Raw genomic sequence first — 23,685 nt, forward strand, 5'->3', positions numbered from 1 at the left:
TATACGTTTCTTAAATAAATGCATGTGTGTGTATGTGTTTATAAACTCAAAGTTAATATGCACAGTACACAGACATATATTAAGTAAAGACAAACTTTTATCCTTGATGCAATTAATCGCGATTAATCGTTTGACAGTCCTAATATATATATATATATATATATATACAGCATTCATTAACCTTGAATAATGTTAGTCAATGCTAATACAATTGTTCATTGTTTGTTCCTGGTAGTTCATTGTGCTTTACCAATGTTGACAAAAATAACTTCTGATTTTAAAATGTATGTTGAAATCAACATTGACTTTAACAATATTAGTAAATGTTGTGTTGTTCATTTGAAGTTAACGAATATATACTTATCAAATTAAATTAATCATTGCCCATATTAAAATGAGATGTTTGTTTATCATATTTGTTTGTTATTTTAATTCAATAATTCATTTAATTTATTAATTACTCACTGCAAATAAAAGTGTGACAACTAGCCCCACCGTCTTTATTGCACAAAAGCTGGTCCTTTGTTTCTTTGTCCAGTGGCTGAAGGTGATGCTGATATCTACAGAGCGAGACTAATATCAGATTGAATTCAGATACATTTAATGTAATATAAAAATAATTTAAACACAATTAAAACTGAAGAATTTAACATTTCAAAATTCAGTCTGACTTATCGGTTTACTCTATAACACTTACTTTATCTGTCCAACATACCATAGTGGTACAAATGTACTATGTTACAAGAATGTTTCATATATTTTACATGAATTTCTGTTTCTCACAAGCTGCAATAGTTAGAATATTTTACAAACCATTATTTCTTTATTGTGCAGTGCAGTGAGCTCCTTATTCTGCATTTTGACAGGTGTGTAATTAAATGATTAATGTTCACAAGCAGCCCGCCCATCCCCAGCCCCCACACACACAAAAACATTCATATGCACAAAGAATATTGTAGATCTCAAGCTTAACAAGTTTTTATGAATGCACATTTTTTTACGAGTAGTTTTTTTCTAAAAATTCCTGATTTTTGTCTGCAACTGTGCAGTTTGCATGCATTGCAATGGTCATTTTGGTGTATACAACGTTAAGTCATCAGATCAGACCCCTGGGTTTTTACATTGCAAACAAACACCCCACTAAAACGTTTGTTTTCAAACAAATATATTAATATACAATACATAACATTTTTTACATGTTACCGTTTTTTCAAATCTATATTAACAATTTAAGCTGATTTACCAATGCAAACACATTGAACAAATATTGATTTGAACCTCTGAAAGTATTTTCATCTCCATTTTTTTACATTTAAAAGCCTGTTTATTTTGATATGCTCACAGCGCATAATTATTTGTTGGATGCATTTTATTATTTATACTTTGTTTTTTCCATGCTGTTATTACTTGAAAAATACAGTATTTCATGTTTGTCACAAAAACAAAACCAGTGGAAATTTCATTTCCTGTAAACACCATTCATCTCTTTGCACGAACAAATAGTTTTCATTATTTATTTCTCAAATTTCATTTGACTGTTTATTTTTAGTGGAAGGGATACTTTATGACTTTACAAATGAGAGATGTAAATCACACACTAAGAAAGGCAGCGTTATTTTTTTAATAAAATAAAAAAATTAAATAGGATAATTTTACATGAATTACATTAAGCATAAGAAAAGAAAGGCCACCGATGTTAAACAAATTTAAGAACAGAACGTAAAGTAGCAATGCTCGGGTGACCTTAACGGATGACCTTATAGGGCCTCTTCCTGTTAACCCTTAAGTGAACTCTGACCCCTGCTGCAGGCTGCATCTATCACATCAGCGCGGTTGACACGGGTGGGGGTGCACACGGAGCCGGAGGACTAATGATGCATCTACAACAATGTGCCAAAGATTTGAGATGATGACCAGTAAAGTCCCAAAGGAGTTAACTCTTGCTGTTAAAGTTGTTTTTATTAATGCTTAAAAAAATGATTCTCCATGAATAGACATAGAATATATTTATTAATTTAGTTAAAATCTTTTTTATTTTATGCTTCATAAACATAATGTCATTTCTTCAGATTGTAAATTATGAATAAAACTTATTGACGGAGTGATACGAGTGATTTTGAACTCACAACGTGCAAAAACGTGACGTAATAATATTATTGTAACTGTCTGCAGTTTAACATCATAAACACATCATCAACTATTCTGTAGTACATTTTTTAATGCAGAAAAGAGAATGACAAAAGAGCTCAGGTGTACAAGTCCAACAAATGTCCGAAAAGCATAATGAGACGTTCTTTAACACATTTGTATTTCGTGATGAAAACTGAGGAATTTTCATGGTCACATAAGTTGGGTCCTTTAAAGCAAACCAAAAACGCGCCTGTCAGGACCTCAGCAGGTAAACATTCACAGAAACTTCAAAAGAACTGAAGAAAACATTCACTTCTTTATCAAACTGAGAGATTCACAAACCGCGACACTCGGATTATTGTAACTTTACTGTCATGTTTTGGAGCAACCGAGTCTCTGGATACGATAAATACAAAAATAGATTTAACATAAAATTTTAATTAAATAACGCAGTGAGACCAACATTCACAGAAGAACAGTTAGGAAGACAAAGTGTCTGGTTGACGTTTCACGGGCGAATCTCACAAAAACCTGACAGGAACATTCGGGCACATCTCACCCCAGTTTCAAAAGAAATATAAAAATAAGAAGTTTTGTGTTTGCTACAGGAAAATAAATCCGTTTTATAAGCTCTAAATGTACTGATGAATGTTTTTATAGCACCACAGTGTCCACACTCTTAAGAACGGGCTTATTTACATTTGTTTCCTCATAATAAACTTGAAAAAAATAAGAATTGGAAAGGCACATCACCTAATCAAAAGAAAACATTTTAGATTTTTGATCATGCAAAACTTCTCATTTCTTGCATTTTTCTGTCCAGGGTGAAACATACCAAGAATGTGTTCCTAACAGGTTTCTGGAGATAAGATTTGGTGAAGTCATTCGTCACAGAAGACTATTTCAGGACATCTTGATATGGTTATCTTAGGTCCTGACCGAGGAGGTATACGCTGTTTTCTTTGTGTGCTCCTCGAGAGGATCTTCGGAGGCAAGGCAAAAAAGGCTATATGAAGGCCTAACGTTAGACTCAGCTCACCACTAAGGCCATTTAGGAAGACGTGGGTTTCCAGTCGGACGCAGCAGTGTTGCAATTAAAAGATGAGTGTATTCCTTCGAGTGCATTCAGAGCATGAGGAGATAAGAGACTAATACATTTCAAGAAATGGCTAAGGAATGTAACAAGTCTTTCAGGCATTCGCATCGGAGTCGACTGCATACGTGTTTGTACATTTAGGTTGCCAGATCGTTGCATTTCAGACATTGTCTTTGCGAGTCGACATGCGCTGGCGTCCTGAAGGTACCGTGAGAGTTATGGACAAAGTCAATTCTACGTATCCTCCTAGCCCATTTTAAGCGCCCGGTCCGTTAGTGGGCGTGGATGTCGAGACCTTGCCCTAAGAGGGGTTCAGCAGGATGGGCGTGGGGCGGCGGGTGAAGCAGCATGGCAGTGTGAGGGCCGGGGTAAGGATGCAGGGACGGGCCGGCGTGAGAGTATCCCGGCTGGGGCAGGAGGGCGCCGGGGTAATCGCTGGGTAGGGATGGCATTCCCTGAAGTCCTGGAGACAGAGAATCATATAGAGAGTGAGTGAGAGACAACAAATTGAAAAGAAGACGTGCGTTTGAGCGAAACGCTTCTCACCTGCTGCTCTAAGACCTAAATGAGACTGAACATCTAACCCGTATCCTCCTAAAGCCGCCCCCTCTGGACTGTACGGTGTACTTTGGCCTGAAAACACACACACACCAAGGTTATTTAGTGCAAAGTACACTGTGAAAAAAATACGTAAAAAAAAAAATCAGTAAACTTGAAAAAACGGACATATCCTGTTAAATATTTGATTCCTGTAAAATTAATGTAATTTTATAGTTTTTGTTAATAATAACGCTTTTTCCATGTAAAATTACACGTTTTTCTAGTAAACTTGCGGTCATTTTCTGTAGTTTTACGCTTCTTTGCTGTATTTCAAAAATCCATACAATTCTTTAAAAAACAGTAAAACTTTGTTTTTTTTACATTTTACGTGGAAAATCTGTAAAATAAAATAAAAGAACTATCCTGTAAAATTACAGCTTTTTTACCGTGTATTTTTTTCAGATTGGAAAATAAGTCACAGGTAAACAGATAAGTGCAGAATGACCTGTACCTGAGCGATTTGACTGGTCAATCATTGGCTGAACTATTCTGCGCCTGGCATTTATAAACCTGAGTAAAAAGAGAGGCCATTTTATTCAACCGTTTAATGATTATAAACATTCTTCATAATTTCTGGTAAAGATTTATGCGTATTCTTTAAAGACAGTGATCACTTACCAGTTGTTGACCTGTAGTATGGTTAGACCTGTGTCCTGGGCGAGTTGTTTCTTCTGTTCTTCAGATGGGTACGGGTGCTGAGCGATATCATCAGGATTCAACAAATAAACAATGCAATTCATATCATTTTACATATCATGAACTTTCTATAATCGAAACTGTTCTGACAAAAATGTGCTCATTATTTTATAATTGTACTAAACACAAGAATTGAATATGGAGAAGTCAAAGAAATAAATCAAAATAAAACAAAATAAAAAATAATAGATCATAGGAAATACACGAAGAGTTTGGATCCAAAACCAGATAATAAAGATTTTTAAAATTCATGTTTTTTTTTATTATTGTGCATTCCAATTAATATCAGTTGTTTAGATATAAGGCACAATCAAAAATATGGCAACTAACACAATAAAAACATGATTTTTAGAGTTATCTAATTTTGGAACCAAACTCTTAATATTATTTATATGCATTTAAACACAATCCCGTTCAATCCTCCATTTGTGTATTTTGAACAATTTCATGTATTCTATGTAATCATTTTAATTTTTAATTTTTTTAGAAAAACTCTGGTTTTTACAAGAGAAACATACAAACAAATGGTCAATTATGTTTTAACACGACGTTGGTACGAGACGTTTTTTTTCTCTCACCGATAGGTGCTGGAAGAGCCAAGCTCTCATAATATTTGTTGCAACTTTGGGAAAAATCCCTCTTTTTTTGTTGTTTCGTCTATCTCTGTCGGTTTCATCTTCTTCTCCTGTGCTCGGGGAAGCCACACTACCGTCCAGCCCGTCACCTGACACAAACACACAAGCACAATGATATATCTTGTCTTTCTTCCATAGTGTAATTGTGATCAACAATAATAAAGATTAACAAATTGACATTTACATTTGTCCTTTTAGCAGACAATTTTATCGATTTACAAATTAACAGCTTAGCAGAGTGTATACGTATAATATTTGCTTAAAGTTTTATTAATTAAAAGTTACAAATAAATAATACACATAAATAAAAATGTGGGTAATACTTTACAATTAACTATAATTCTACAGCATTTATAAATATTAATTCACGTCGATTTTAGCATTCACTTATACATTATTAAAATCAAACATTGTAACTGTCAACATTAGTTAATTCACCACAAACTAACATGAATAACTCTATTGACATGAACTAACATTAACAAGGACTAATAAATGCTAATGCATTTGTTAAAGTTAACTAATACCACCATATTGTAAAATGTTAGCCAATTTTGTTTTTAATTCGCATATTTATAAAACTATTACCCAGTTTTATTTTTAACATAACTGGATGCCCCTCGCCGAATTAAACATTTATCTTTTCCTATATGTTCAAACAGTGAGCATTATGTAGTATTGCACAGTAAGTTGTATGAACAAAGCTATTGTGTGTAAAAGCAGATAAAAATAAACAGGTACCTGCATCGCTGCAGTTTTCTAAACTGTGTGAGTTGAGACCGCAGGAAACACTGGGGGTGCCAGAGGGGGTCGACACGCAGTCATCGGGGTCTCGCAACCAAGACTGATTCTGGTTCAGGACAGAGAGAGCCACGGTCAAACTAATGCACTCAACTCGGCTACGGACACTTTTCAGATGTCGACCGACTCACTTGATCTGACAGATTGGTGCAGGAACCAGTAAAATCCTCCATGTCCGATTTGGATCCGCCCTCTCGGTCATCTAGTATCAAATCGGTGGGCATCTTGCCCTTCAGACAGGTGATGTAGCGATGACAGAAATTATCGCAGAGGTCATGAACCTGTAACAGAAGAGAATGAAGATGTCACGACCTTGACAAAATACTGACAAACGGAAATACCTTGATTCTTACAAGCACTATGGTGTAATTACACGGTAAGCATCAGGGAGACACACATACCTTTTCTAGCTCTAACAGATGAAAGCGGAGTACTTGAATGGCCTGGATCATCTGTACAAACACATACAATGGTTACACATGGACCCAATACACCTCTCTCGTGAAACCCCAAAATATATATAGGATTCTTGCAAAATTACCAGGTTATCCAGTTCTGGGTTGGTTGAAAAAATGGGCTTTTCAGAGCGAATCTAAACAGATCAACAGGGAGATATGCATTAATATTTCTGTCAGCAGGTTACTTTCTAGGACACGTGACTGAGTTTCTTTTACACACTTGTTTGGCGAAGGCTGCAATATCGTCGTTGAATGATTCAGAGGAACAGACATCGCTGTGAATGGTCATGCCAGGGAGGTGGGCGGGGTTTGACATAGAGGTGGAATCCCGCGGCGAGCAGGTGGCGAGTTCACACTTTTCAAAGACCAGGGCCAGGAGTGGAAACAGAGGATGACTGCATACACACAAAAACACACGCACATAAAGTTAAGAAAATCAACACTGCAGATCTAATTATTCCTTAAAGGGATACTTCACCCAAAAATTACAATTATATATATTATTTTACATATAGGCCTATATTTGAAAGAATGCAGATTTTGCCCCCCGGTTGACTCCCATAGTAGGAAAAATACAATGGTGGTCAAATGTGTCCCATAACTGTTTGCAGGCGTACATTCTTCAAAATATCTTCTTTTGATTTCAACAGAACAAAAAATTACAAAACATTTTTTCCTATTATGGGAGTCAATGGGGGGGGGACAAAATCTGTCTGGTTATAATCATTCTTCCAAACAGAGGTGAGAAAATGCAGACAGAATTGTAATTTTTTGGGTGAAGTATCACTTTAAATTTTGTCAGTATAATAAAATTTACCCAACAAAAATCTCACTCATCATTGAACTAACGCTAATCTTAGTCAATAACATGAAGTATGCAATAAAAAAGATCTGTTTTATGTGGTCCATTAACGGTGGTCGACACTAATATTTAAAATGATTTCTTGGTGACACAAACTAAAATATCTTAGGGGTCAAATCAGGTCAAGCTGCAGTACAGTACATGTCACAGATGGTTCCTCCGAGTAATCGGCATCTCACCCGTAGATTTGGTCCCGGTAGTGTTTGAGGGAGTCAGGCACACTGTGGCCGTAGTGTGGCGGAGGAAGTGACCTCATCGCATCCCCATAGGCTCCCACAGCCATGCCGTCAGAGCCGGGGTAATGCACCAGGTCCTCATACTGAAACACAACAAGAGTGAAATATCTCAAGACTGGAAATGGAGAAGGATACTGCCCGAAGTCAGTGTGAGGTGTGCTGTGTGTGGCGGGATTTGTTACGGTTTATTATAACTGCGTACAAGATCAACAGTTAGCGAGAAGCTGTTTGAAGTTGCTGCTAATTGTTTCTCCTCCTCCTCAAAAAAAGAGAAAAACACGGGCTGTGGGAAGCTTTGATGTGCGATTTTTCAGAGTGCCAAGCAACAGTCACCCAGGGACACAAACTCAGAAGAAAGCGCAGGATTTATCTTTTACAGCTCTGACATGCAAACACAACATCTAGCCTTCATTTATTCTAATTAGATGATTAGATGAAACATTTCGTTCGTCAGACGATGATATGATCAGCAAAACAACAAAAGAAATACTCTTTTGGACACCAATATAAAAAAAACATCTTTCTACATCCAAACATTTTGTTGGAGACATTTTTGGACTCCAAGATGATGTTAGTATGTAATTATTCACTTCTTATAATATTACAGTTTATAACACACCAGTTTTTATATGCTTTAGTTTAACATTCTTTCTGTGAAGGATTCGATTTCTTGCTGCACCATAGCTCAACACCACATCTGATTTTAATTTGGCATCGTTTTTCAGGTTGCAAAGTGAAAAACTTAATTTTGCTCTTAAAGAATATTCAAAATAATAAAACCATATTTCAAATCAAACTTATGAAGACGCATATCATTCTTGAAAATAATTATTTTTATGCTGACCCCAACCATGTGAACTTCAAGTGTCTCATTCAACATGTAATACAGTGACATTTATGATAAATGATCCAGAAAATATATTCTCATATGCATAAAAGTATTGTTTTTGATTTATAAATATAGGTCATATGAATTACGTCAATAAGCATGCAGATGAAAAAATCAAGTGCTTCACAAATATATGAACGCAAAACCGCACACAAATAGAACATTAAACATAGTAAAAACAACATCTTAAGCTTTTATGTGAGTTTCAAATGCCAATTCTTCCTTCGGTGGTTTAAACCAATAAAAGTTTACAGTAAATCTATCAGGCTTTTATTTCCAACAAATTGTGCAGTCAGTATCAGTGAATTTCTCGATTCGTTTCACACATAATTAGAAGAAATATTGCAGGGACAAGAAGAGCTTATTTGAGATCGAAAACATTCATAATAAATTCACAAGATCCTAACTACCATCTTTATGAAGACACTCGGCCTGTGAAGAACCTCCATTTGCCCGCTCACCGTAGCACAAAATTTGACCTACTTACCGACTTCATTTGCCTTTCTAGGGCCTGTATGCCATTTTTACTACTCCACCTCATCTAGACTCTATACTCATTTACGAATGATATCAATAATGATCTCCGGCATTGACATGTTTTGTTCAGTATATTTAAGGGATTGAAAAGTGCAACACAAACACTTTGCAAAATAGACACAAATGTGTTCTCATGTTGAAAGCAATGGCCAAATAAAAAATATGTGTTATTACTTTTCAACAACTTTCATCATTGAGTAATCGTTGTAGTACTTAAAATATCTGTTCTTATAAATTCAAACATGTATGTGAAATGTCTTGAATATGTATGTAATAACATACACCTGTACCAAACATAAAAATGCAATGACTACATGTGCAATTAATAATGACGAGAAGAATAATATAATGTTAATGACTTAATAGAAGTGTTGCACAAAAATGTTGCAAAACAGAAATGAACTTTTTATAGGCTACTGTAGGTTTCTATGTTCATACATTCGCTTGGCCATTAATCTAGTACACTGCAGCAACCTTTGCTTGGAAATATCAGAGAATTGACCCGAGAAAAGGAAAACAGGACCTACCCTCTTCTCCATGCGATACGGAAGCCGAGCTCACACACTCACTGACGGAGGACAACACACACCAGACCCGGCAGATCAGACACACTAAAAACAAACAACAACATCACATTACAGCATTTGCCTGGAGAAATATAATCGTGCACTAAACCACTCTCATATATTCCGGCACAAAAAGTATATGTTAAGAGGTTTTGAAGCATCGTTATGCGCACGCACAGTACGCACACGAGAGAAGTCCATTGCTGTTCACTTTAAAAGTATCCACTATCCAGCTATATAACTGTGTTACTCTTCCAGAGTGACTGGCCGAGAAACGCATTCAATGATGTTATAAATTACATCACGCGTAACGGCCGTGACAGCACTGTTATTCTCACGATGCGCCTTTTAAAATAAAGATTACATTATGGATAGGCTACACCAGAAGGCGTAAAGATACCCCACCTTAATAAAGGTCTAGCAGCAGAAGCAACGTGGAGCGGCCCGAGTATCCAGTGTTAGCTGTCCGTTCGTGTCCTTTGCGCTCTGTCGATGTCCATGAAGCGACGCGTCGGGCTCAAATGCGTCTCCCTACAATGAGCGATGGAGCTTTAAACCGGAGAGAGGGAGAGATGGAGACTGGGAGTTGTTTAGGGGGTCAAAACACGACGGGGTCTCTCACCCCCACCTCCCCACCTCACACACGCGCCCGCGCATAACACACACACACACACTTGCGCATTTCAAACGCAGAGCCTTTCATTTCATCTGAACGCCGTGCTTACATACGCGCGCGGCCCGTGCTTTCATCGTCGCTATTGCGATGTAAAATCATATTGTCTTAATTCTCGGTAGGCTGGAGCGTCCAGTGATGTCTGAAGCAGCTCTGTTTTGATTCATGCATTGAGTTGCAATGGGAAATCTATTGACACACAAACGCACAAGCGTTTCCTCCCATGCGAATCACATGCAACGCAATCAGATGTTACCTAGTGGCACCAAGACGCATTTATACACTTTGGTCGCACATTAATGTCATTGCATGACAAAATTCAACGGCGTATCACCTTAACTTTGTTAAGTTTGTTTCTTCATTTAAGTTTCTCACATAGTTGTCCATGAGTAACCTCATAGCCATTTCTGTTTATGTAAAGCATGAATACATTTCTAACGTTTGGCAGCAGTGTGTGCAAACACAGTGGAACTGCGTAATTTCTTACCAATCGCACACTGCTGAGACAGGATACTTAACGCAATACAACCGAAAAACAGAGGCACACCTAAAATGAAAACAGGTTGTTATCAGTTGATAACACTAATAGCCAATTATCTAACGACTATCGTATGCCGTCATAAATAACAGTCTCATTATCATGCAATTGTTTTAATTGCAGTGCAAATTATAGCAGTGTGTCTTAGTCTATTATTTATGACTCTGAACAGTTTGTATCTTAAGTCCATTATACAATTGCGTGCCTTTGCATGCTGTTTGAAACACGCGCATTAGTTTTGGGTTGAAAATGTTTGTGAAGTCATCGTGTTCCGATGTTGGCATAGGTTATGTTGATGAAAACCTTAAACGATGTTTTTAGGACATGGCTATTCCGCAAGACCTACATAAAATCAGTCCAAGCACTTCCATGTTTTTTAATTGCATGCGATATTTGCAGTTTTTTTAACAAGTGTTTATTACTTTTCGTTTCCTTAATTGTTTTGTGTTTCATAATTGTTTGGCTGTTTAAGTCAGTGTGATTTGTGAGTCAAAATGATACGATGCAAACATACGCCAACCAGCATAACAATCATTTAGAGAAACATGCAACGGTCCAAAAGCGGTCTTGTGTTGTAAATGACCCTTAAATAACATAATAATTATTCGACACGTCCTCTTAAAGTCTCCTCCCGCTGGGCGAGCTCTCACCGGGCGGTCAGCACTTCAATCGCTGCTGCGCTCTTCTCCGCGCCGCGGCCGCACTGACGCGCACTGCGGGCGACGGGCGGCATGACACAGGCGAGGCGAGGGATCAGGGGATCTGCGGCCTTTCAACCCCATGGGAGGGCACTGGCAAACAGAGATGATCATAGCTAAATAAAGGCATTAACAGCGCAACAACAGCGATTGTAAAGGCGTTGAATGGAGCAACGCCCTTTGAATGCGCCCTTTAATCGGGTATTTCCACTTGTAACGCGTTTTGTCATTTTATTCATGGGCTGTCGAAAGAAATGTACTGTTTTATGTCAGTCTACTGTACGATACTCATGGTCACGTCATTGCAAAAACGATGGGATAATACGGCCTATATCATATCACCGCGTCATCCGCGTCAGGCATACCAGAGAATTAATATGGTGAAAAAAATATATAAAATTATCATGATGCATGTCCAAAAGTTTGTGGATTGGTGCTTTTTGGTTAGTGTGTGAATATTAAATAGGCCTATGATTATAATAGATACTATAAAATAAAACTAGTTCTCAGGGTTTGTTGAGTTCATTGAGTTATAATTGGTGAATTTGTCAATGAAGGTTTCTGTTTTTTTTTAATATGGTGTAAGTGAACTTTCATTCAATTTCAGTAATCTTCTGTTGAGCATGTTTGCTCTTATGATGAATTATACGATATTATTACCGTAATAAGCAAAAACATAAAGATTTCTGTTTGCCTTTTAGCTATGGAGACATATATTGATTGAGCTATGAATCAGTCAATGTTTTGATGGAGAAACGAATTATATAACCACGATCCCTTTTAGTTCTGCTTCCATACTCAATCATCAGCCCTGATGCTAAAGGCATGGATAATAGTCAATGGCATTAGTATGATCATTGCTATATTTCATAGCAAGGAAACACGTACTGTACCAAATGCTTAAATGTAAACATTTATCAAGATATTGTCCTCTTGTGTTTGACAGAGAAACAAAAGTCTTCTATGAGTGTGAGAAAATAAGGACCGCACTGTTGTAACTAACGTGTGCTATACCATCTTTTGTCATCATTCTGTGTGAAATGAATATGGTATTTATGGCATCATATTTATAATGAATTAAATTCATCCCAAACATCACTTAAAAATGTATCTGACTCCTGCCACCAGTGCTTTTAAAGTCTTCGACTTTTGGGTGTTTGTGGGAGTGAAAGTGAGAAGAGTTTGTGTTGAGAGAATAACCTCATTAGTGTTTTGGTGTGAAGTTTGTTTGTTTTTTTTGTTCCTGTTTGTCACATCCTCCCAAACTGTGAATGTTTGTTCTGCGGCATTTGTCTGTGTACATGAGTCTTGCGAAAGTGCTATTGTCATAGAACACATTATAAGTGATTTAAGCTTAAAGCAACAGGAGTTAAAAAGACTAAGCAAAACTAATTGAAAGTATACACACAATCACAAAAGTTTAATACAGCCTCATTTCAGAGCTTGATGTAGTTTCATATTGATCTCGTGGTCTCTGTCTTACATTTACAGTTTATGATGCTAAAGTACTGACCTCTCAAATTAACATCCAAACAAGCCGTGGCAGTCTCTCAGACCTGACCTTTGACACCTTGATCCATATCTGCTGCTGTGAGCGTTGTGTATCCCTCAGGGAGTCGTTTTCTGGTTCCTTCACCTCAAATCCTGAGGTCATGATCTCTCCGTCACACACTCACCGTTTGGATGCCTTTTTAGCCTTGTTGATGGTTGTTTACCGTTCTTATTATTTTAGTTAGTTGTTGGTTTATTTTTAATGGGGTCTTATGACATGGCTAAAACTAATATTATGGTTTGCTTTATATGTAATGCAATGTGTATACACGACTTAAGGTTCAGAAACGGGGTATTTTCCACATACCATGCATGTTTGTATCTCATCTCTCCCCCGCGTCTCTGAAACACGCAGATTTTTTGAAAACCGAGGTGTGCTATGATTGGCCAGCTAACCAGTGCGTAGTGATTGGTCGAATACTGCAAACGTGTGACGGAAATGAAACGCCGCTTACCATATTTGAGACATCGGATTCCATAGCAATTGTACTGTCAGGTACGCCCACTTTACTCTCGTATACATTTGGGCGGATCATATCACGAACTGATGTAGATTTGTGGGGGTGTGGTTACACGAGGCGTATCAGACAGCTCCTGTTGAGCATTCGCTTTTAGATTGAATGTATCTTTTCTTCCGACACTTAATTTTTCCAATTTAATGTGTCTAATACATGCATGGGCAACTTATAACACACCGAAGACACAGAAAAACACGTATTCGCCCAACATGACCCCTTTAAATCTTGGCATCTGCAGCACTTCTTGTCTAACTGTCACATCAAGGCAATTCAACGTGCTTTAACATGCTATGGATATAATGTGTGATTTAGCACCTACTTATGAAAGCAATTAGTCCCTTTTAAACAAACAACAACAAAAAAAACTTTAAAAGTGTTTGCTTAAATAGGATGATTATCTAATATATCTTTGTCTTTTTTTGTTAGTGTGATGGTTTTTGGCAGAAAGCTGCCAATCGTGTCAAAATACCCAAATCCTTAATAAAATGGCCAAACCCAGTTCAACAATTTAAGAAATAACAAAGAACTTCTTAACTATGCTTAAACAATGTCATCAGACATTCACTGTAAAAAAACACAATTTTACAGAAATTTACTGTAATTTTTTTACTGTTTCAGAATATTTTACTGCTATGTCCAATGACCTTTTTTAAAGGGTATAGAACGTAGAATTACATAAAAAGACCACATATTCATAAGAAAACAGAAGACTTTTTTTTTTATATAATGTCTGGAATATTTCTGTCGCGAGCTGCCAGAAAATCTCAGTTCAGGATTTGTATACAGTGCTCATCAAAAGTATCCAGACATGTGTCATAGTATAGTTTTTGTACCATCGTAATCGTCTTCGAAGTTGTACTTGAATTGTGTTTGGTGCACATGTCCAGAGATGTGACTGCTGTTGACCACCCAGGGTAGTCAACACCGCTGACATGACCGTTAACTCTAATGGCCGTCGTAACCCTAGCATGCAGGTCAGCGCAGTGCAACACGGGGCATCAAAGAGAATCAACTTTACCTATAGCAGCGCTCCATCAGACACAGAGAGAGAGAGAGTGGCTGAAGGGGGGTAAAGAGAGAGAGAGAGAGGGGTGAGAGTGCTTTTTTATGAGCATGCACCTCTCTAGTTACTATGTCGTCTGACCGGACACCCATAAATATTCTTTCGATCTTTCCCATCAGGCCTTTTATATATGAGTTCACCCTCTCGCTGAACTATACTTCTTTACATGCACAAGCATCTTATGGATGTAACAGCATTTCCAAACAATATAAAGACTCTGTTTACTTGTGTATTCCACTCATGGGTCACTAGAAGGGATTATTCGTATGGGTTATTTTCTCAATTCAGATTCCATAGTCATTTTTATTCCTACTATGGAAAGTCAATGGGGGCCAATTTGGAAGTGAACTACTCCTTTAAGGACCATCATATTTGAAAAATCCCTCCATTGCACTGGAACGTTCATTCCCAAAAAGTGCGTTGCCAAAGCACCAGGGAACAAAGCTGCTCCATATGTTCCCTTACTGGAAATTGCCACTCAATAAACATCATCGTTTTCACAGTGTGTATAATGTCTATTAACCAATATTAAAAAGAAAACTAGTGACATCCGTTCTGCCTCTTTTTGATAAAACCATTGATCACCACCATAGCAACCACCTCAAACACCCTAGCAACCCTACTGCATGGCAACACACTGTCTTTTAGTCTGACCAGCCGATAGATACCCAAGACCGCTCAAAATATAAAAACTAACCAACCGAACTAGACTTAGAGACTAGCCTCTGTAGAATGGTTTATACCGGAAAGCATTGATACATGTTTTCTTCTTCTCCATTGATTATTAGAGAAACCATTGCTGACTTCCCTTTCTTCCTCCACCAGTCCAAGTCTGTCTTTCTCTCCATCCTCATCTCCTTCGATCTCTCTTCCTTCTTTCTCATTCTCTCCCTCCTTCCGATAGTCTTCTTACAGATGGAGATTAACTCTGAGCTGGAGCGCCATCCGTTTCCCTGACTGTTTGTTATTAAAGAGATGGATGGTGGCTTGCAGTGCCAGCCCAACGCAACCGCAATTACAGCAGGGTCCATGATAGATAGAGGCAGAGAGGCAGGAGATGGAGAGAAGGAGATAGAGAGGGGAGCATCTATCAAGCCCCTTAATCTACCTGTCACTTGGGGGGGAAGAGCGGAGGGGAGGGAGAATTAAAGAGAGGAGATTTTCGTCCGGCTAAATTCTCTGTTGGTGATATAGGAGATGCAAATGAGTCTGCTTACCTCTGCATTCTTTGTAGATGCAGAAAATGTGTTAATATCCTTCAGGCAGCGCTGAGGCCTAATTATCAAACCTTATCAATTTGACGTACAGCCTAAAAATGGCTGGCTTACATGGTTGGGTTAAATACGAACAAACCCGAGCGATGGGTTTAAATTCACCTGCGCTAGGATGTTCGAACCCATGGTTGGGTCAAATACGGACACTTTGTGCCCAACAGTTGGGTTTATCCATATTTTACCCAACAATTAATGTCTGAATGAAGCATTTATACCATTAAACATAGGTGAAAGTCCCAGTAAGATGAAAATGTAATTTTTTTTCATGAAATATTGCAGCGTTTATTGTAAATAGTTTATCAAAGTGCATCATTCTTTAATTAAAAATCGTGTGCACTCATAATCTTCAGTTAAAATCAGAAAAAAACATCTTATAGTGACTATCTATCTTAAATGAAGTATGTTAGACAGCTTGGGCGGAGCATCTGTTAACTCCTCCCCTTAACTGGCATAGAGCGTTCCCAACATAAACGCGACTTGGGCGAATAAATCGCGGTATTCGAGCGTAGTCGGTCGCTTGAACTTTTTTTGGTTTACTCGCTTCATTCGTGTGTCCAATTCACTTCACAACAGACGCAAGTTTGCATCATAGGAGGGGCTTCTGCCAGGCGGCTCCAGTCTCGTATATATATATATAAATATTTCAAATTGAGTAAAGAGCGTTTTTTACAACTTACCAGATTGTCCGAACTCCTCACTCACTTTCTTCCGAGCAAGATCCTTTTTATTACTGTTTAGATAAAAGTTAGAAGATGTATTGTACGCATCTTTGCATTGACTTAACATGTAAATCACTCGCACTTAACGCTTTTTTCGCGTTTGTTGTGAACACAGTCAGTATTCTGCCAGTTCCATTTCAAAATGCAACGCCTATTTTCATACATCTAATAAAATCGCAGAGAAAAATGAAAGCCATGGACACTATTTTTCTCATTCCAAATTCCTTTTAACTCGGAATTACGTAAGTAAAAATAACCCCAATTTTGGTTCACAGGGACTTTAAGTCTCTGGTAAACCATTGTGATTTGTGCATATGACAAATTTTCTGTTACTACATCAGGCTTTGGTTACGGACAGCAGGGAAAAAAACAATGCAGAGAAATTAAGTGCAGTAAATTGATTGAGGATAATAAAAAATCATTATGATAAATAGTTTCCATTTTTCTTGGGTTGCCATTTAATGTCCAATGTTATATCTGGATTCTGAAGCTAAACTTGATTAGAGACTGATGTTAAATGGCTCATTGGTTTTCACATGAACCACTCTGTTATCCGGCATCATTGCCCGTTATCTATTCCTGAAACATGAAGCGTTCCTTTGTCTGGATGTCAACATACAATATAACAGTTTGAACCACTTTACATCTTATTTTGGTCTAGTTAAACAGGAACATCTCGCCGACTGACATGTGAACCATGGTCCAGTTCGCTTATATTGGTGAATAAATTTGACATGAATTGAAACCCTGAAAGCAAAATGAAATATCAATATTAAGAAAGGCTTTACATGAATCTTGTGGAGAATCTTGTTACATTTAATATGACCACACATGGCATGGCAATCTAAACATTATAGTAATGCAAACATTATCTAGCACGATTACTACTGTTTCTAATTCAAATGTATTTGTACATTGTTGAATTGGTGTCCTTGTTAATGGTTATAATGGTCGTTCCTGGAAATTATGTGGCACAAACCTCACAACTGTTGGCAAATCCATACACCTTGGAAGCCCTCTGGGAGGCATCCTGGGAACAAACCTTTATTTCTTGCCAATCTGATTAAAGCTGCGCAGTGACTCACAGAAATTGTGTTAGACCGCCAGTTAGATCGAAACTGTTAATTTCATCTCTTGTCAGGCCAATATGCAATGAAAAGAATAATCTGTCGATCCTTAATATAGCTTTGATCCATGACTAAAAAACACAGAAGCAAAACATTTTCATCTAAACAGGTCACAGTGTCTGGTCGATCTGTGGTCAGTGCTTTGCTTGATTGTGGATATGCAAGAGGTCTGGCTTTGGCGTCCTGGTTCACTCTACAGTAGTAATGTATCTACACCGTAAAAAAAAATTTAGTAAAAAAAGAACATATTCTGTAAACTGGAAAAACAGAAAAAAAAAATCGGTAAAATTATAGGATATTTTTCAATTTTTCTTGTAAATGTGTTTTCTTATTCTGTAATTTTATAGTTTTTGACCGTATTTCAAAAAGAAACTGTAAAAACACTGTAAAATTACATTTATATGGTAGTTTCCTGTAATTTTACTGTATTTAAAAAAAATCTGAAAAAAACAGTGAAATTCTGTCATAGTTTTTTTATAGTGATAAAATATTATTCACAGACAAACACAAAAGAGCATAGTTCAAAAAGATGACGTGGAGGTTATTTTCCCTTGTTCTGAGACCCAAGAGACAGGAGAAAATGGGCAAACAGGATTAGATAACGCCACGTTCACAAACATTGCCCCTCAAGGTGTCCGAGCACATTTTATGTCCGAATGCCACAGCCCCAAGATTTTCCCAAAATGAAAGTCCTCTTATAAAACATATATAACACAATTCCATTCATCGTGACATGCCATCGGGCGTCCAAACAAACACACACCTGCAGGGCAGAAACATCAAAGCCTTCAGAGTGGTGTGTAACACATGTGTGTGTTCTCTTGGTGTAACGCGATACAGTTTTTCTTTTCCAATGTTACAAAAATGTTATGAAAAATCCAAGGTTCTCCCATTTCCCGTCCTCCCTCTCATCTGCCTACTAGAGTGAGGGATGGTATGGAGGGGATTAATACTCTTCCGCTGGCCGCATAGATGATGGATGGACAGATGTGGAGAAGGACAGAGGGAGGTAAGAGAGAAGGCCAAGGGAGGAACGCTAAGCCAAGTGCTCGATAAATCTAATGGAAGGTCTGCTTTGCATCAGGCACTGACAGATTGTTGCCGAGGTGTTATGATGCACGGCTGCTTTACTGCATGCTGATTGAACCTTTTTCCTCTTTTTGCTGTACTTGAAGGAAATGCTCAAACTTTTGTCTTTTGGTGGAAGGTGTGTATTCCTGGAGGAAAAGGTGCAGGAGATTTGATGGAGTTTTCAGTTCTGTTTCATTGAGCAGTCTCAGGTGTTTCTCCTATAATTGCTTATGAGACTTTCGAACAGAAAAAAATGAGACGATTGTGTACATATACTGAGGTGTAAAATTAACAGGGATTGTATACAGCTGGGGAAAAATTGAGGCCATTCCAACATTTACTATATGTCACCCTGAGTAACAAAACCAGATTGTTTTTCAAAATTGAGATTTTTACATAATCTGAAGGCTGAATAAATAAGATTTATATTGATGTATGAGTTGTTAGGATAAGACAATATATAACTCAAGAATCTGAAAGCGCAAAAAAACTAAATATTGAGAAAAACACCTTTGAAGTTGTTAATCAGGGTCATTGTGGCAGACCATCCACTCACAAAAATAAAGTTTTGATATATTTAAGGTTGGAAATTTACAAAATATCTTCATGGAACATGATCTTTATTTAATATCCTGTTGTTTTTTGGAGTAAAAGAAAAATCAATTATTTTCACTCTCATAATGTATTTTTGTCTTTTACTAAAAATGTTCCCGTGCTACTTATGACTGGTTTTGTGATCCAGGGTCATAATTGTTAGGGATTTAACTATATGTTTCGATATCGTGTTATCGCAAAATTGTCTTGTGGCCACATGACTGTATGAAACGATAGGTCTTCCGGGCCTAACATAGAGAATGTTAGAAAAAATAATAGATGTAACCTTCGGCAAGGGCCATCTGGTGCAATTATTTTATTGTATAAAAGACATTTTTAGGTCATTTGACCCATCTCAAACTATAACTAAGCAACAGTTATGATTAGAGGATCAAAAAAAGAGGACGCTTATGGCATGTTTCCAAGTCGTCATTTGTCATTTTTAATATTGCAATAAAGATCGTACCGTGGACCGTATACTGGGGTATTACCGCACAGTGAGATTTTGATATTGTTACATCCTATTTATAGGTAAAATGATCATTTTTGTTTCATTTTGTAAACTACTAACAATATTTCTACCAAATAAAAAAAAGTTTTGGTAACACTTTCTTTGAAGCATGTATGTATAATGCATTATAAATGTAGTTTTAAAGCATTGTAATGCACCTTTTAATGCATTGTAATGTCTTATAAATAATACTTGTTATTACAGTTAATACATTATAACACTTAGGAATTCATTGTTACACTACACATTTTAAATAGGTTATAATTTTTACAACTACATATAATGCTTTACAACACACATTATGAAGAATTATAATCCCTTTAATAACTCTTTATAATGCATTATACATAGAGGCTGTAAGTAACGTCTTACCAAAGTTTTTTTTGCATTTGTTTGCAGAAAATAAAAATTATATAAAATAACAGAAAAGATGCTCTGTCTTTTTCAAACCTCAAATACTGCAAAGAGAACAAGTTCAAATTCATATTTGAGCAACACAACAGTCATATTTCTAACTGCATTTAGGAAATTAAGTTAAAAAAAGTTTTGTTTTTATTAGATAGCCTTGATTTTTATGACAGTTTTCAATTGTGGTGTCATTCTGTCAGTCGTTCACATTGCTGTTGAATGACTTAATGTCACTCCTGAGGTTTGATTTCGTTAAAATACATCTATAAATGACGATTAAATGAAGATTGCACGGCTATATATACCTAATGCTATTTAAAGTTTCAAAAAAAAGATTTTCCAAATTTCATTAACTTTCAAATGTGTTTTTTTCTTCTTTTTAATGTTACAGATGTCTTGGCACACTATCAAAATGTCTCAGGATAAAATATATTTAGGGTCATGATATCATCTTTTCATACTGAAAATACACTTCATTTCACATGCAAGGATTTTTTATGCACGAAAAGCATGTGGGATGTTCCTGCGACACATATGTGTACAGTGTAGCATGGCACCCCTGTTTACACAAGTGTGTGTGTGTGTGTGTGCGTGTGTGTGTTTTCAATCAGCATTTGGAGTCATCTGTAAGTGTCGTTGTGCTGTGACCTGGCTAAGATCAGATAAAGTATGCCTCCACCCCTCCCCTCCGCCTGCCCGCCCTGCTCCATTTGTTATGGAGTAGCTGTCGGGCCGCTGTGATTGGTTGTTGTGGGAGACAGATAGCCGATAGGCCCTGATTAATAGTTGTGGCTCTGGCACTTGCTCATTGATCAAGGGAACAGGCTAAAGGCAGAGAAAGAGAAAGAGAGAGACTTCTGTGTCAGCCCCTTAGCTTCTGCTTATCTTGTTGCAGTAATGTGATCAAGCTGCGTTTGTTGGCCGCTTTTAATGAAATGCAATGCATGGTCATGTCATTTCCGGACTAGTACACTATCCGGACGTCTTTCCCGTGGTTAAACGATGTCCGTCGCATTTACATGCAATTCATGCATAACAAATGCATCACACATAAAAATTCAAGTCTACAAAATGTCTTTCATAATTGAGTATATCAATAAATAAAAACAAAGCCTGCATAAGAATTATTGAAGTGTCAAATGACAGATATACTATGAAGTTAATATAAAATATTTACATTTCATTTTATAAAGGATGAAGAAATGTTGCAACTAATTGAAGTGAGCACAAAAATATATGAATCTATGTCCTTCGATCGGTGTTTAGAAATATTCCTGTGGTGTTATAAATGCTTTTTCAACAGCAGTCTCTCAATAAAAATCGTAATGCTACAGGTCACAATAATCATAAAACGTTGTTGCAAATAGATTTAAAACGTAATTTCAGTAAACTGTGTCCACTCGTACTTGTGTATATATAAATATGTGTGTTTGAAAGTGAAAGGAGAGTAAAGTGGACTGCATAGTGTGTGTGTCCGTGATAGAGAGAGAGAGAGAAAGAGTGAGAGAAAGAGAGAGCAGGGGTGCTGAATGAGCTCTCTCAGTGGGGGGGTCAGTGGTGGGAGGTCGTGACCTGGCCGACCCCGGGGGAGTGAAGATCATCAATCAGCGAGAGGCAGGACCAAACAGCAGGGGCCGAACACACCCCCTGTCCCCTGAACCACCCCCTCACACACACAAGCAGATGGCCTTGGAACAACTGCCTCTTGCTCACCTTACACACACACACACACACACACACTGTATGATTGATTTTCTGTTTCTGCCGTTGTTCAGACAGTATTTCACATGCTCCTATTTGTAAAAAGTGCATATTAACTATTGATAAATCCCATCATCTACAGATCATTGGATAGTGATATTGATTCCACCGCAATATATGGGAATATGTCCTTGTTTTTAACTAATTGCAATCCTAGAAATAGTGAATAAAGCTTACTTCCTAAAACTGTGCTTATAGACTCGTCCATAAGGCGAACGACTCATTAAGATGCTAAATCACATTTGAAGTAAACGCTCACTCATGCAATGCATTTTATTTTTTCATTCTGGTATGTATTTACACATCGACCATCATCACTTTTATGGCTGATACTGTGGGTTTGTGGATAGGAATGAGGTGGCATACCAACAGCACCTCCTGCTGTATAAACAGATTGTCATGAGGTGAAATTTCAATTCAACTTTGAAGCACAGAACTCCATAATCATACTTATCTCTTCAATGTGTGAGTTTGATCACTTTTGTGCATTGTTGAGAGTAAAAACAACATTACTGCATTTCACACATCACTTGAATAATAAGGGTTTTACTTGTTACATTGTATCACTTTACAATGAAGTTGCATTTGTTAATATTAGTGATCCATTACACATGAACCAACAATGAGCAGTACATACATTTACATTTATTCTTTTGGAAGACGCTTTTATCCAAAGTGACTGACAATTAGGAGAGCTTATAAAGATTTTGTCCCGCCACCAAATCTTAGTTGATGTTGGGTTCAAACTAGTTTAAAATATGTTAAATGTTAACATTTGTAAAGGCACAGCGGACTAACATGAGTAATTGTATAGGTATTAACATTTCATTGTATAGTACAATATAGTACAATGCAATGTAAGTAGCTTTGGATAAAAGCGTCTGCCAAGTGCATAAACATATCGTAAATGTAATTGACGTAAACAAAGCTTAATAAATGCTATAGAACATTATGTATAATATTGCAAATTGTTGGTTCATGTCAGGTATTTATGAAAATAAAATCTTATTGTAATGTGTTAATTTAGTTTAAGATGTTAGACATTAAGAAGTTAGAAAGTTGAATAATTTGTGTTGTTAAAGCAAGAAAAATCCAACAAACCTTGTATAAGAAAAATAAAACTAAATCTATTTCATAATTTTAAATGAAGTCGTACAAATGAATTGTAATAACCTTTAAATGTGTGCATGCGTAGTTACTGTGAATGCTGTGAAGTGTGTACTACTATTCCCTAAAAGCATGTGAAATAGTGAGAATTATTACTTTTTAAAATAATGTGTTGTGTTGTCATATTAGAAAAAATAAAATAGTTTTATTTGTCAATAAAGTTTTTTTTTAAATATCTCTGGAAAGGCTTTTTAAAGAGAAAGCTTTTTTCAATGAAATTGTGACCCTGGAAACCAAAACCTTAAAGGGATACTTCAACCGAAAAAGAAAATTGTGTCATCATATACTCACCTTCAAAATCTGTATACATTTATTTGTTCTTATAAACACAGAGAAAGATATTTGGAAGAATGCTTATAACCAGGCAGATTTTGCCCCCCATTGACTCCCATAGTAGGAAGACATACTTTATAATCAGAACAAAGAAATGTATACAGGTGAGTAAATGATGACAGCATTTTCATTTTTGGCTGAATTATCCCTTTAAGTGTCAATTTTTTCGAAAT

At 36.8% G+C, this 23,685-nt stretch overlaps 1 protein-coding gene across 2 annotated transcripts; it reads right to left on the reverse strand.

The window, feature by feature from the left end:
- Positions 1 to 1,219: 1,219 nt before the first annotated feature.
- meis3 (myeloid ecotropic viral integration site 3) lies at positions 1,220 to 11,501 on the reverse strand. 2 transcript variants are annotated; one of them, XM_056757669.1, is made up of 14 exons: positions 11,368 to 11,501; positions 9,912 to 10,055; positions 9,468 to 9,551; positions 7,458 to 7,597; positions 6,637 to 6,811; positions 6,500 to 6,550; positions 6,360 to 6,410; positions 6,090 to 6,239; positions 5,899 to 6,007; positions 5,101 to 5,246; positions 4,445 to 4,521; positions 4,278 to 4,336; positions 3,773 to 3,859; positions 1,220 to 3,689 (listed from the first exon to the last, which is right to left on the reverse strand). In XM_056757669.1, the coding sequence occupies exons 3-14, from the start codon at positions 9,477 to 9,479 to the stop codon at positions 3,499 to 3,501; spliced, it is 1,248 nt and encodes a 415-aa protein (XP_056613647.1). In that variant the 5' UTR covers positions 9,480 to 9,551; positions 9,912 to 10,055; positions 11,368 to 11,501; the 3' UTR covers positions 1,220 to 3,498. The 2 variants fall into 2 exon arrangements, with proteins under 2 accessions (XP_056613647.1, XP_056613648.1); XM_056757670.1 differs by lacking the exon at positions 11,368 to 11,501 and adding an exon at positions 10,667 to 10,682.
- Between the last annotated feature and the right edge of the window lie 12,184 nt (positions 11,502 to 23,685).

The sequence above is a fragment of the Triplophysa dalaica genome, chromosome 9 (assembly GCF_015846415.1).
Source record: "Triplophysa dalaica isolate WHDGS20190420 chromosome 9, ASM1584641v1, whole genome shotgun sequence".
NCBI classification, from domain to species: domain Eukaryota; kingdom Metazoa; phylum Chordata; class Actinopteri; order Cypriniformes; family Nemacheilidae; genus Triplophysa; species Triplophysa dalaica.